At 40.8% G+C, this 14,512-nt stretch overlaps 1 protein-coding gene across 1 annotated transcript in view; it reads right to left on the bottom strand.

Annotated features, from left to right (window-relative positions):
* Positions 1–1,035: 1,035 nt before the first annotated feature.
* The window catches only part of LOC116035734 (retinoic acid receptor beta), a 125,746-nt gene continuing 112,269 nt past the window's right edge, over positions 1,036–14,512 (bottom strand). The window contains exons 6-8 of the mRNA XM_031279032.2: positions 12,578–12,782; positions 7,446–7,604; positions 1,036–2,936 (exon numbers count right to left, since the gene is read on the bottom strand). Coding sequence (XP_031134892.1) covers positions 2,683–2,936; positions 7,446–7,604; positions 12,578–12,782 — 618 coding nt within the window. The 3' untranslated portion in view covers positions 1,036–2,682. The remainder of the gene's footprint in view (positions 2,937–7,445; positions 7,605–12,577; positions 12,783–14,512) is intronic.

The following is a 14,512-nucleotide window of genomic DNA, read 5'->3' as shown; positions in this document are numbered from 1 at the left end:
AAGTTCACAGTTCAATAGGTTAGTCAAACTTATTTGTAAGACAAAACAAAGGTGAATGGTAAAATTATGATCAAACTGTCTGTTATAGGCTACATAATATCCATCACTATCAACTGTCTTGTTTTACTTTGACCTACTATATTTATATTTGTAGTTAGATATGTAGACAGTTTTCCTGTGCAATTAGCAACAATTTGGGTATGTTTATTTTCACCTTTACCTCCAGGGGTTTAGATTATCTGGTTAACTGTTTCCTTGTTTATAGTCCAGATCGACGGAAGTACATTACTAGGATAAAACCTGACATGTTCGCTCTCTGTGTGTTACCATTCTCAAAATCCCTTCGGTACAAGAAACAACAACCTTCGAGCTAGCAAGCTATATGCTGAAAATGGCAAGTTTTGAAGAAGATTTGGATGGTGCAACAAGGCAGGCCTGCTTGGTTCTTTCAGGGAATGACTGTAAAGATTTACAAAGAATATGTTTAGGGCATTTCCTCTCTAACTGGGACATTTTGGGACAGATTGGTGGGATTGCTGTGGACGAAGTACACACAGCGATACACTGGTAAGAGCCAATGAGGCTTAACCTCATTGGCTCTTACCATGTATCGTGAGCTTTAAATAGCTCACGTTACTGTACTGTGTCAACAGTAAACTTCATTTAATATTGTATGTGGCGTTCCACCAAAACAAGTTCCTTCCCGAGACTATTTAGCAGAGCCACCATCTCTGTGTCCAGAGCTAAGCGCCGCCCAAGACAATTGTGACTGGTTTAAAGATATGCAAAGAACACACAGTGTTCTTTTCTCCTATCCCAGAAAGTATCTGTGGTGTTGCCAGACCTTAGTCCAGAGATAGGTCTGGCAATGCGAGACTAGCTTCTTTACAACCTGTCAGACACCCGGCCCCCGGCAGTCACTGTTAGAACAATATTAGCATAACTGATAAAAATAATGACCAAAACTACAATTACAACAAAAAAAGAACAAAATTGTAATAAAACTGGATTGGAGTGAGGCTGAACTTATAAGTTAAGTTCACTCTGGGTTTTGCTGCTACAGCATAACAGTTCTGTTATGACCGGCAGCTTATGCTAGCTGATGTTAGATTGTTGTGTATAACTGAAATTACTGAGTCAGTACACTATGTTTCAGCATCCCCTTTCTTGCCTCCTGTGCTGCTGCTGTTCAACAAAAGTTCCATGGACTCACGTCACACCAGGCAAGAGGAGATGAGTGCTGAGACAGGAGGGCAACGTGCCAGTCTGGAAAGAGAGAACGTGGCTTCATGACGTCCGCTTCAAGGATTTATTTTCATCTCAGTGTAATTGTTGCTGTGCCAACATTTGTATTCCTATGTATTCTCTAATACATTAGTTTCCCTGGCAATGAGACCTTTTTTGTACTTGTACTTTTTTTCCACTGAACAACAAAATCTTGTTGGCGGAAATTAGATTGAGAAATAGCAAGTAGACTAATGTGTGCAGCCAGACATCTTCCTCATAGAATGGCCACTTAAAAATAAAAATAAGCATGATGCCGTAGGGAAACAGATTTTTCAGGGGAAACAAATTTTGGCACAACATTGTTTTGTGTAGCGTGTTAAACCTTTTAACTGACCAGATGATAATAATAAAGTGCGACACAGTTTGAGTTGAGTCCAGTTAATAACAGGGAAATGGATACAAAAAGAGTCCTATGTGATCACAGCCTGCTGTGGAGAAATCTCTGGCATCTATCAGCAACCTAATTTTCCCAATTAGTTTTGACAGTGAGGTAAACTGATTCACTGAGGAGATACAGCCACCAGATGAGTTGATTTCATAGACCGGCTCATTCTAAATCTAATCTCGTTCGTCGGGTCTCGGTGATTCATGTCGAGACTGAGACTTAAACAGACGACGCCAAACTGATGAGTGTGTATCAAAGGCTTCTGCTGTTGTGCTTCTCTCCTTTGAGGAAACAGTTGATATGGAGAGAAGCTTTGCATTCTGGCGGCGTGGATGTACACTCATTCATGTAGAGACATGAACCGAGAAGTGTTGTAAAAGACAAAAAAAAAACAGTTTTTAAATATAGGAACAAATATAAAATATTAGACTTCCGTAATGTCTATATGCAATAACATTCTAAATAACATTTTGAAGGACTTACAAGTAGTCCCGCTTTAAACCTTGATGTATCGCCTCAAAGATAATATTTAAGACAATGAAAAAAGCACCACAAAATTCAGCATAGGAACAGAGATCTAACCATACAATGGTATGTACAATGTGCGTATGCCAACAATACGAGAAATGAGAAGAGATGAGGACAGAGAAAGAGAGAGAGAAAGAAGAGTAAAACCACTTATCCAACTCCCGTCATGCAGATAAGAATTTACACAGGAGACCTGAGGAGTATCATCTCTGGCGTCTTGCGAAGGCCACGCCCTTCCTGTCCCAGAGACACCACGCCAAATAAGAGCTCAATTCAGAATTTTACACAAAGCACTGATCCTTTGAGGCCTCCGTGTTGACGTTTTCTTTTTAAGGAAGGAAACGTTAGGGGACATGGGGGAGAAAAATAGGACAATAGATAACGGAATACCAAGCAAAGGAGTGGCGGTAGAGGGGTTATAGAGAGTCGGCGCCTTGCCTGGCTGTTCCTTTTTTGTGCAAAGGAATGTCAGAGAGAGCCTCCTAGGGCTCGTCGCTGGGCGGTGTGGCCGTAGCCCCCTCGGTGTCCGACTCTGGCGACTCAGCGGCGTCCTCGTTGGGGCTGCCCTTACTGCTGGGGCTGGCCCCCACCTCTGCTGAAGTGCTGCTGCTAGTGCTGCTGCTGCTGCTGCTGCTGCTCTGGCCATCTTGGCCCTCCGAGTTCTCCAACATCTCCTGGATGAGTGGCGGCATGGAACCTGGGATCTCCATCTTCAGAGAGATGACCCGCTCTGCTCCTGCAAGACCATGATAACGGCACAAAATGAGGATTCAAATAAAGAGCATGAAAGTTCATTACGGACGTTGGAAAAGTTCTTAAAATCCTTAAAATCGTTGGGGCCTTGCACTTTCGTGCTCGGGCCCTAATTACAAACAAAAAGTTTAAAACATGGGATTTAGAGAAAGATACAAAGGGGATCAAGTTTAGGGACGTTTAAAATAACTTCTTCAGGCATGTCATTCCAAAGTCAAGAGGCCCAGGTCTGCGGAGGGGCAGGAGGGCCTTTGAGGATCCTAGAGTGCACTCAGGCTCATATGGGCTTTAAGGCTCAGCACTATGAGTCAGTCCAGAATGTGCTTTAAACATTAGCAACAGAAAGTTCAAAACTATTGGATTTTAAAGGCAGCCAGTTTAGAGTGGAGATGGTCCAAAACCATTTTTTGTTTCTTGATACCGATTCTGATACCTGAACCTGTGTATCGCCCGATACCGAGTACTGATCCGATACCAGCATGTCATGTAGTTTATTATGTTTTAACAGCTGTAAAGCCAAGACACTACTATCCCTGTATGGATGTGATATGATTTCTATCATTGTTGTTCGGCCTGGCTCAGGTTAAACCTTTTGTGAAACATGAAGAAACACAATGAGCGCTACAACTTTATTTCATGATCAAGTTTGACAGTTAGTCATAACGGAAAAAGAACATAAATAAACTACTTTAAAGTAGATTTTCTTCAGAGCTTAATTACGTGGTATCAGATCGGTGCATAAACTCCAGTACTTTCCGATACCAGCATTTTAGGCGGTATCGGAGAAGCATGGTGAGGCTGTTAGCATTCATGTAGATTTGTATTTCTGAAGAATATAAGTCCAACATTCACTCTACTTATAGCTCTGTGTTGGTGTTGTGTCGTAACAATAACAACTCTGTCTTGGCTTATTCACTTTACTTTATTCCAACCAACATGAGCAGGTAGTGTGCCAGCCTACATGTGTCTATCTCGCCATTACTCTTCTTCTTCTCTCTTATACTATATTTTCTTCTTCTACTCTAAACTGGATTTATTGTGCACAGCGCCACCTAGCGCTAAGGTTGAAACACCACAGTTGGTCTCCACCACTCCTGAGAAAAATATCTGGCAAATTAAATTATTTTATTAAATTAAACTCCCCAACAATATAATGGCCTACAAGTCTAGCTGAAATGATTAGACCATTAAACACTTTGATTGACAGAACTGTTTGGATCGTTTCTCTCTCGATTTTTCTGCATTGAGTACTTTTACTTTTAAAGTGCCCATATTATGAAAAAATCACTTTTTCTGGGATTTGGGGTGTTCTTTTGTGTCTCTGGTGCTTCCACACACATACAAACTTTGAAAAAAATCCACCCATGCTGTTTAGAGTGAGATACAGTTTCTGAATGTGTCCTGCCTTCAGTCTCTGGGTGAGCTGTTCAAAATCATGTGCGAGTGCAATCAAAGATAGTACAGAAGAAGAAAAGAGGTCTCACTCTGTAGCTAAAACAGAGACTAGCTGAAAAGAGGATCTGCAGCAGTGAGAGAGAGCACTGCAGTACAACAAAAATATGGTGTTTTTTGAAAATTAAACCATGTAAACCTATTCTGGTACAACCTTAAAATACAATATGAACCTGAAAATGAGCATAATATGGCTGCTTTAATATTTCCTGATGATCCTTAAAGGTCCAATATGTAATATATTTACTGTAATAAATCCAAAAATGACCCCAGTGCGTCATCAGATATTAAGGAAACATGCTAAGTTGAAATACTATATTTTCTGACAACAATGCTAATGCCAGTATTTTCTCCTTTTGAAATTTCCATTCCGTGATGGAATTTCTGTTTGTGTTTTGGCCTGTTTGTTGTTATCAACTGTCCAGTTTGTCAGCCAGGCCGGGTTGCCAGATATACCTGTAAAAACGTAAACCCAGCGCGCTACAGCTGTAAGGTTAGTACAGCCATAAAAGCAGCAAACAAACAAACAGGATCAACGGAGATTGATTTTACCTGACAAAAAAAACGGCATGTTTCTAATAGTTGCGTGACCAGAGACGTAACAAACCCGTCTGGGTAAATATTGGAGATGTATTCGAAAGATGGAGACAGCTTAGAGCCCAAAAGAACGCAGAGTTGGCTAATTTCCTCCTGAACAGGTAAGCATTAGCTTCAGGATAATTTATCATAGCTACTAGGGATGGGCATTTTATGTCATTTCAACATTTGTGTAGCTACTCACATTAAATTATATAGCTAGAGTACCCGAGTTGGTTACTCGCAAAAACAATTGAGACTCAGCCAGTGAAGTGATCCCGACTGGTCCTGGCTAATGGCGCCATGCTAACCCTGCTAACTGCTAACATTACCGGAGCGAGGACCAGGCAAGCAGCCACGGCTGTTTACAACGTGTAGCCTGTTCAGCGGCTGTAGCCGACAACGGTGAGTTATTTGAAGCCAAGAAAGGGGGGCTGTAAATCAGAAAGAGAGGACCTTGAGTTTGCAGTGTGTTTAGCAATTGTTGCCGTAATTCTAAGCCAATAAAGTGCGTTCAGTCGGGTGGAAAAGGACGGCAAGGTAGTGGTATTTTTAGCGGTTCCTATCGTAATTCTAAGCAGAGGAAGTGTGTCTGTCTGGCGTGTGGAGAGGATGGCGAGGTTGTGAGATTTTTTTGCAGTTCCTACGGTAATTCTAAGCCGAAAAAGTGTGTCTGTCAGTTGGGTACAGAGCGCCACGTGAGCACGGGCTTTTATGACTGTCAACATAGCCAGCATCTAACGTTAGCTACTCTGCTGTGCTGTGGAGTAATGTCTGGTTATGTGAGACAAGCGTCTAGCAACATTGTTGTGGATGCTGCGGTCTCAGCCTGGCAACCAATGTGAACTTCGAGTCTGGGGAGGAGGGGGCGGGGGAGACGACTCTCTCCAGTATTTTGAATTTGTACTGCAGTAACTATTTTAAACACTAACTGTCAGTATTACATATTGCACCTTTAAATTATTTTACTTCAGTAATATTTTCAATGCAGGACTTTTACTTGTAACAGAGTATTTTTTAAAGTGTGGTATTAGTACTGGAAGTAAATAGTAATTCTTTTCTTAGACAATTACAGGTGACTCACAGTAGGAGCACTGAATCCCTACTGTTTGAATCGTCAGTACAAAAGATTATCAACTGTGTTAGAAATCCTGAATCTGGTGCTTTTTTTGTTGTTTTTTTTAAAGATTTTTTATGGGCATTTCCGACTTTAATTATAGGACAGCTCAGACATGAAAGGGGAGAGAGAGGGGGAAGACATTCAGGAAAACAGTCACAGGTCAGACTCGAACCCTGGACCTTCTGCATCGAGGAATAAACCTCTATATATGTGTGCCTGCTCTACCAACTGAGCTAACCGGCCAGAAATCTGGTGTTTTGATAAAAAAAGTCTATGACGGCTCAAGCTTGTGAACATGAAAACTTGAGGTGAGAAGTAACTTTGACTCTAAGAAAACTAGGGCCCGGTATCATTTACCTTATACCTTACCTGATACTGATACCAATACTTTATTTGATACCTTTTTTTCCCTACTTCATTCGATACCCATCATGAATTGCAGCATCCTGGAACACTGAACTGCCAAATCGGTCAAATATACCGCGCTCGACTTCACCAACCACAGACTGTATGGGCTGTAGCTGCTGCAGTAGTGGGCCAATCACACGTTGCATTACATTGAAGAACGCTTGCGGTGACTGGCAGCGAGCAAAACTTTTCAAATAGTAATTTTTTTTCTAGATCTGGGTACAAAAAGGATTGAATGCAGGCATCGTTTGACTGGAGAAGTTTTCATACTACTCGGTACTGGGTTATTTTGGCTGATACCTAAAAGGTATCGAGTAACGATACCTAGCCCTAAAGAAAACTGATGATCTGTATCTTAAATAAATTTACTTTCAGATTCTGGATCAATTTTGGAAGTAACTCAGCCACAGCCAACGTTAAGAATTATCTACTGCTCTGATTCGTGCCACTTACTGGCTTCTTCGCCATAGCAACGGTGGTTGAGACACGCAGCAGACCTAGACTGCCCGTATACTATTGTAATCTTTTGACTAGAGCTGGCCGATATGGAGAAAATCAAATATCACAATAATCTTGACCAAATACCTTGATGTTGATTTTGCGGCGATATTGTAGGGTTGACTATTGATGCTTTACCAAATGTTATTTACACAATGACATTTTTGATAAATAATCATTGAAAATGTTGATTTATTGACAATGTGGGTAAAGGAAAATAATAGAACAGCTAGAATAGTCTGATAAAGAAAATGACATCACTTGACTCTAACGAAGCCTTTAAATCCAGGAAAAGACAGCACTTACCATATTACGATATCCAAAATCTAAGACGATATCTAGTTTCAAATCACAATATCGATATAATATCGATATATTGCCCAGCCCTACTTTTGACTGCAATCTCCTAACATGACAGTAAGTTGCTATCCTTCCTACCTTTAGCGCTGATGCTGCGCAGGTCTGTGATTTTCATCAGGGTTTTGGGGAACATGTGCGGTTTGCTGGGCCGCCGCTTCCTCACGTAGATCTTTAGAGCTTCCAGGAGTGGCTCCTGGAGCTGGTCCACCTTGGAGGGCTCCTCCAGGTCCTGACGGTCTAAAATACACACACACAGACACACACCAAATATCAAGTCAGACTTTAAGCTCAACCATGGACATCGTTGGGGGGGGGGGTTGTTTAGGCGTTTCTGTCTGTGCAAACTGTCAGCTGGTGGAAATGGCAGTGTTTTAGGTGGAGGCTCAATTAACCGCATTCATCTCTCATACTAGAATTTCTCCCCATGCAGCTTACATGTGTCTAAAAGCCAGTCTTGTATAAAGTACTTGATAGCAATACTTTTGTAAAAGTAGTATCTTACCAGAATATGACTTTGGTAGAAGTTAAAGTAAAAGTCTTAAAGTATCTGATATTTACTGTACTTAAGTAGGTAAGTAGTAAAAGTCATTTTATTATATGTACTTCATTATTAGAAGTAAAAGTAAAAAAAAAAAAACTTTGATTATGAACTTTACGGCCATAAACAAATTTCTTCCGATTTTATTTTGTAGTAACGAGTAACTAAGATGGTTAAGGGAAATGTAGCGTAAGTAAAAGAGTAAAAGAATACATTTTATTTAGGAAATGTGGTGACAATGGGCTGTAGTACTTGAGTCCGGACTCGAGACGCTTTTCTGTTGTCTCAGACTCGTCTTGGACTCGTCTTGGACTCGTTGGTGTTTGGACTCAGACTTGTCTCGGACTCGGCCATTGGACTCGCCAAATATTGTAATGGGTCTCGACCGTCCAGCACTATATGCTTTTGTTCTAAAGTAACTTCCTTTTTAAAAAAAACAAAAACATTGATGAAGCGCACTGGTTCTGAAACAGATATTAGTTTAATTCAAAATCCATCTAGAACAGGCATTGTGATTGGTCGCCTGGTATACACCTGGCTGCACTATATACAGTACCTCAATCATCAGGTATCAATCATTTTCATTTTGGCCACAGACACAATGTCAGCAAGCACTTTGTACTATGAATTCTTCAGGACAAGTAATAAGTTCAAGAATGGGAACATTTCCATTTTATATTTTAAGTAAATAATGTAGCCTAATTTGACCCTTTCTTTCCACAATCTTGACTGTCTCTCATTTGGACTCGGTCTTGACTTGGACTTGAACCTCTTTGGACTCGGTTTTGACTTGGACTTGAACCTCTTTGGACTTGGTCTTGACTCGGTCTCAACTAGTCCTGTTCTTGGACTTGTCTTGGACTCGACAAAGGTGGACTTGGCTACAGCCCTGTGTAGTGGAGTAAAAGTAAAAGTTTCCAAAAATATAAATAACGAAGTAAAGTACAGATACGTCAAAACTCTACTTAAGTACAGTTGAGTCAGACAACTCACGTTGGAAATGTTTAATACAAGAGCAGAACATTGTGTTTGGTGGCCAGACTCCGACTTCATCACTTCTCACAGATTGGGTTTCCATGAGATATTGGTAAGTAGCTTCCACCTGGCCGGAGCCTGCAGGTGGATGTTGGGGTGGTGGTGGGGCTAACAGAGCAGTCAGCAATACCCCCCCCCTGTCTTTCAATCCAATTGACGTCCATGAGTTTAACTATGACAAATCCATGTCTTGGCTTTATCTGATGCAGACAAGCTAGAGGCTAAAACATGTATCACAGCTGCTTTGATTAAGAAGGAAGAGTTTATCTCATTATGTCAACTCATTTGGTGCAGAGGAGAGACTGCAGAGATGGTAACAATGAGATAACTTGAGCAGAAAACTAATTTGAATTCCTTTTCTTTCGAGTCGTAGTGTTAAGCTCTGATAACTGGAGGTTTTAAAGTCTAAAACAGCAGGCGAGCAACAGCTGAACGCATTCAAACTTATCAGCAGATGTGCTGTTCAAAGCTATGCATCTATTCACAGACCACATTTCTGTACACAGTGATTATTTAGAGGCAGTTATATTTTGGCTCCAGATTTCTCATACTCCTTGAACATTTATCATGTACTAAGATATACACATATATATTTATAATTATCACGGTTTTATGGTACACATTAAAGAACATGACAGATTACGTTTCACTGAAATTGTATTTTGACTTCACGTGACTGATAAATTGATTGATTGATTGATGTTTATAGCTTTTATTTGACCTTAATATACATCATATTCAGCCATTGGCTATGTGGAGAAGACCAACCTTAATTTTATTTTCATCACATTGCATGCTCTTAGGGTGAGGTTTATGTAAATGAAAGTTTGGTCTACACCAGGGGTGTCAAACTCATTTTAGTTCACGGGCCACATACGACAGCGTTCTAGGGGCGTTGTAGGAAGAAAAAAATAATGTCACAGACCCAGGAGAGAGGGGTAATATTTCGAGAAAAAACTTTTTAAGATTAAAGCGTAAATTTACGGAAAAAGAACTCGGATATTCGCTGAGAGTCGTTAATTTGGAATTGGAATGAATTACTTCTCTGCAATTTTCACACTTTGCAAAGTCATCCAGTGGTCCTGATTGGACCAACTATGCTGAAAATAAAGTGCCTACCACAGCTTTAATTAATAAATCAACTACAAAGTAGACGGCAGTAAATTAAAACTAGGTGTTCTCTCAGTTTTCAAGTGATAATCTTTAATTATGTTTTACAGTAGTATACTATAAACTATAATATATAATGTTTTAGATATTAGAAGTGAATGGTCTGTGAAACATGGTCTGTTGTTGAACACACACACACTACACCACCAGGCCATAAGGTGGCAGTGTGTGCACGCAGATCAGCAGCTGCTGGAACCTGCAGTCAAGGTGTATGACTACAGATGTAACCAGAGGTGTCTTGCGCTGTTCCTGGATTATGCAAGAGCCTGTAATATTTGCAGAGGCTCTGGGGATTGAGTATATAAACATATTGTTGAATAAAACCCCAGCAGTTTTGGAGCCTGAGCCCCGATGGAAACGAAAGGTAGAGGGTGGCAGATAGTAAGAACTGTGTAACTTTAAGTGGACGTACAGTAGAACTTTGTGTGTGTGTGTGTGTGTGTGTGTGATCAGGGCAGAGACTTGTGTGTTAATGTGTGTGTAGCCTAACATGAGGGAGTTAGTCATGCTTCGGGTATCTCGGTGGATAACAACCAGAGAAGGCTTAGTATTTCCACTGGGAGGGCAATTCAAACATTCCACTCAGCTGACTGACACTGCAGTGACATCCCCTCCCCAGCCCCCTACATCTTTGTTTGGCAGTCAGGATAGTGCTATGTAGCAACCTGTGGTTGACCTGGTTTCAGACTCCTGTGGACTCCAGCTTACTTTCATCCCAAACTGGGCTGCAGCTCCACTCAATATTTATCTGGACAAATCAATACAGGCTGACTCTGTTGAATGGAGGAGCAGTCAAGCATGGTTTGAATCTGGAGTGGATCACTTTATTCATTCCACTTGATGTACTCCAAGACTACACCATCAACTCTGTTTACATCTTTAAATCAGAATTTATGCTAAATATATGATGTAATCAGGCTGCAAAAAGCCTTTAACTTGACATAGCCATTTGACAGAATGAAGGAGGGTTATGGGATTTTTGAGATAGACATTGATAGTCCATTGGTGATGCTGCAGTACCTGATACTTTACAAAAGTGTTTCCCAACCTGGGGATCAGGGCCCTCCAAGGGGTCAGAAGCTAACTCTGAGGGGTCACAAGATGGTTACCAAGATACTGAAAAAGAAAAAACTGTGGGTACTTTTCAAATCTGGGACATACTGTTAAAGTCCAACTGAAATTAAATTGCATGATTTTTTCAGGTACAGCATACAGATTTGATCTGTAATGTATATTCCTTATTATTTGGTTTCATAAATGTACCTCGTCTGTGCATGTACCAGATTCTTTGTATATAGGCAATCCAATCATTTCATTTTAAAGCAAATCTATAGGTGCATTTCCATCCACCTGTTTTTACGTGCATTTTCAATTTGAACATAAAAAACCTGAGTGGAAAGGCACTCAGTATCTCAAAAAAAGTTTTATAGCGAGACAACAGTTGTGACACATCTCAAAAAGAGCCTCAGTCTACATTAGCTTTCTAGCTAATACCGCCTGCTTATCTAACATTGTCACTCCTGCCTGCACCTCAGCTTGTTGAACAAGCTACCAAACAAACATTAACTGGGGGCATGAGTGTAATAAACATATAATTGCTCAAGAGCAAAAATGGGACACAAATAATACAGCCAAAATTGTACTCATATAGTAAGTAGGCTTGCAAGGCTGTTTTATTCACTTTAAACATCGGATGAAGTGACTCTTTTCTCTAATACAGATGATGCTGAACTGAGAACTGAGCCTCCTAGCAAGCAATCTAACTAACTAGCCAGCCAGCCGGCCGGCCACTAAATTAGTAAAGTTTAACAACTTAATGTTTCATTCACACACTCTTTTCACAACGTAGATGCACAGTGCTCTCGTCAGATGACTGACAACCTTGTTCGGCTCATTTTCTGTAATAAGTGTAGCATGAAAGCACGGTGGATGGAATTAGCACGTTAGCTAACTAACTATCCAGACGGAGCAACGGTGCTGCTGCAAAATAGCCTCGGGAAGGAACTTGTTTTGGTGGAACATGTGTACGTTCAAAAGTAGTTTTAGTTGTGCAACAGAAAACTCAGATTGGACAGATAGTCTAGCTAGCTGTCTGGATTTACCCTGCAGAGATCTGAGGAGCAGTTAACCATAGTCCTCATAAATCCACCGAAGAAGAAAGAAAGAGGAAGGGGACGGATATCCGGCCGAAAATGAGAGACATGAACAATCCCGGAAATGAAACGTTATCAATATAGACTAGGTAGGTCCTGACCCCCCCAAGATTTCCCCCCATGCACTGCCATTGTCGGTTTGCAGGCTATACAGTTAATTAGGTAGTCAGCTGTAGCACATTGAATAGCTTTGAAGGTCATCATATGTGATTTCACATGCTAAATGATGTGTTCCTTATTCTGCAACAAGACTGCTAACCCAATCCCCAAAGACCTTATTTATTGCCCTTCCCTTTCTGCCCCGGCTCGCCCACCTCCGGAAATGAGACAGATGGCGCTGAGGAGGCCTGTCTCTGTGTCGTCCATCTCGATGGGCAGCAGCTGGTTGGCAAAAGTGAACACCAAGTCGGTGAGCGGGCCGAAGCCAGCGTTGTGCATTTGCGTCCGGTTGAGGGTCAGCCCGTCCGAAAAGGTCATGGTGTCCTGGTCAGGGGTGTACCTCGTACAGATGCGCAGGATCTGACAGGGAGGGAAGGAAGGCAGGGAGAGGGATAGTCAGCAGGGATTTAGTGGACAGGAAACTTAAAGTGATATACAGTTGGTGTTGATTTATAGTTTGGCTTCAAAAATCTTGAAATTTAACAGTTTTTATTGCACAAACTGACAGACTTAGTGTTCACCTCCAGACTATTGTCAGTGTGGACAATATTCCAGAAAAGCACTAAATCATCAGTTGTCAGGTTGAGTAAAATCCCTTTGACTGATGACCACATACTTTTGGAAAATGGCTGCAAAAGGATCTGCACTAAATTCCATTTATTAATCATTCATTTATCATTTATTAATGGAGTATCAACATGTATAACTGCATTATTACCCAATTGAAGAAAACAGAACAAAGGGATTGTTGCACAACCTGGCAACACCAGACTGTGATATTTGTTTATCACTGATCTATAAAGCATTTCTAAATGATTTATTAACCATTAACAAAGCCCTTACTTAAAACTCATAAACCCCACACACTTTAGTTTCATATGCATTTTTCTAAGTGTACAATTGTTCTGCCCTCTGGCTTTCCTCAAGATCAGAAAGGTGTATTTTTGATGTTAATAAGACCAGAGGGCTTACATTTCCAGTTATTATTTCCCCCATACCTTTCCAACTTCTCCTTGACCCCCTAGCAGTAGCAGGAAATATGACCGACAGGAGCTTTCTCATATCTAAACGTAACGGTCGTGGTTTAGAAAACATGTCGTTAACGTTGTGAAACGGTCGCAGTTAGCCTACGTTACGTTAGGTTAAGGCAACAGAACTACTTTTAAGATTGTGGTTTGGCTTTTAATTTGTTATGTGACTTCACTTCCGGTTACACATGTCAAGCAGTACTTAAGGTAGTTGAGTACCCTGGTCTCATGGGTGAAAGTGTTTGTTTGACCTATCAAACACCCCAACCTGCCTCCTCATTTGGGGCTCTTACACTTCCTGCTTTGCTCCCGTCGTAATTATTAAGCTCACCAGAGGGCGGTGCGGCCTTACAATAAAACATAAATATGGGTCGTAATTGCTGATTTTACAAACAAGGACAAGTCTCCTCACAGCTTTTGAAAATTTTAATTTAAAGCTCCACTAATAAATATTTTTACATTTACAATTGATTGAATAAATATATGTAATGTGCAAGGTGTGGCTCATGGTGACAAACCCGAACAGAACTATCACTCCTGCAGTTTCCATCAGGAGCATTCAGCCTCTTTTAGCTCATTGTTTTGATTTTTAACAGCCTGCAAACTCTGCTTTCATTTTTATTATTTCCAGCAGCTGTTTTTATTGAAAAAGCTCTGATAAACCCACTGCACACTACCTGCCCAGCACCAAACAGGAGACAGACACAGCCAGCAACAAGCATTTAGCAGCTAAACAGCCAGATGTTTTTCCCAGGTGTTGGTGCAGACCAAAACAGTGCTAAAAGTAGAGTGAATATTGGACTTGCACAGTTGGTAGTTGTAAAGTTGTGTTAAGTGTGTGAGCAGTCAGAATAAATACTAATGCCTGTAAATTGTCTTGTCTTGGCTGTGATTTGTGCTGAAGGTAACCCACAATGGCAGCGAGACCTGCTACAATGCATGTGTGTAATTTGAGAGAACCAAGCCTTTAACCCAATGAGGTCTAAGCATTTATAGATATCTTCTTGAATTCTCCTTTTAAGGGGTTTTGCATATACCTGGCCCCAATGTGTTTCATATCAA

The sequence above is a fragment of the Sander lucioperca genome, chromosome 16 (genome assembly GCF_008315115.2).
Source record: "Sander lucioperca isolate FBNREF2018 chromosome 16, SLUC_FBN_1.2, whole genome shotgun sequence".
Lineage (NCBI taxonomy): Eukaryota > Metazoa > Chordata > Actinopteri > Perciformes > Percidae > Sander > Sander lucioperca.
The sequence above is the reverse complement of the archived record's forward strand: the minus strand, read 5'-3'. Positions and strand labels throughout refer to the sequence as shown.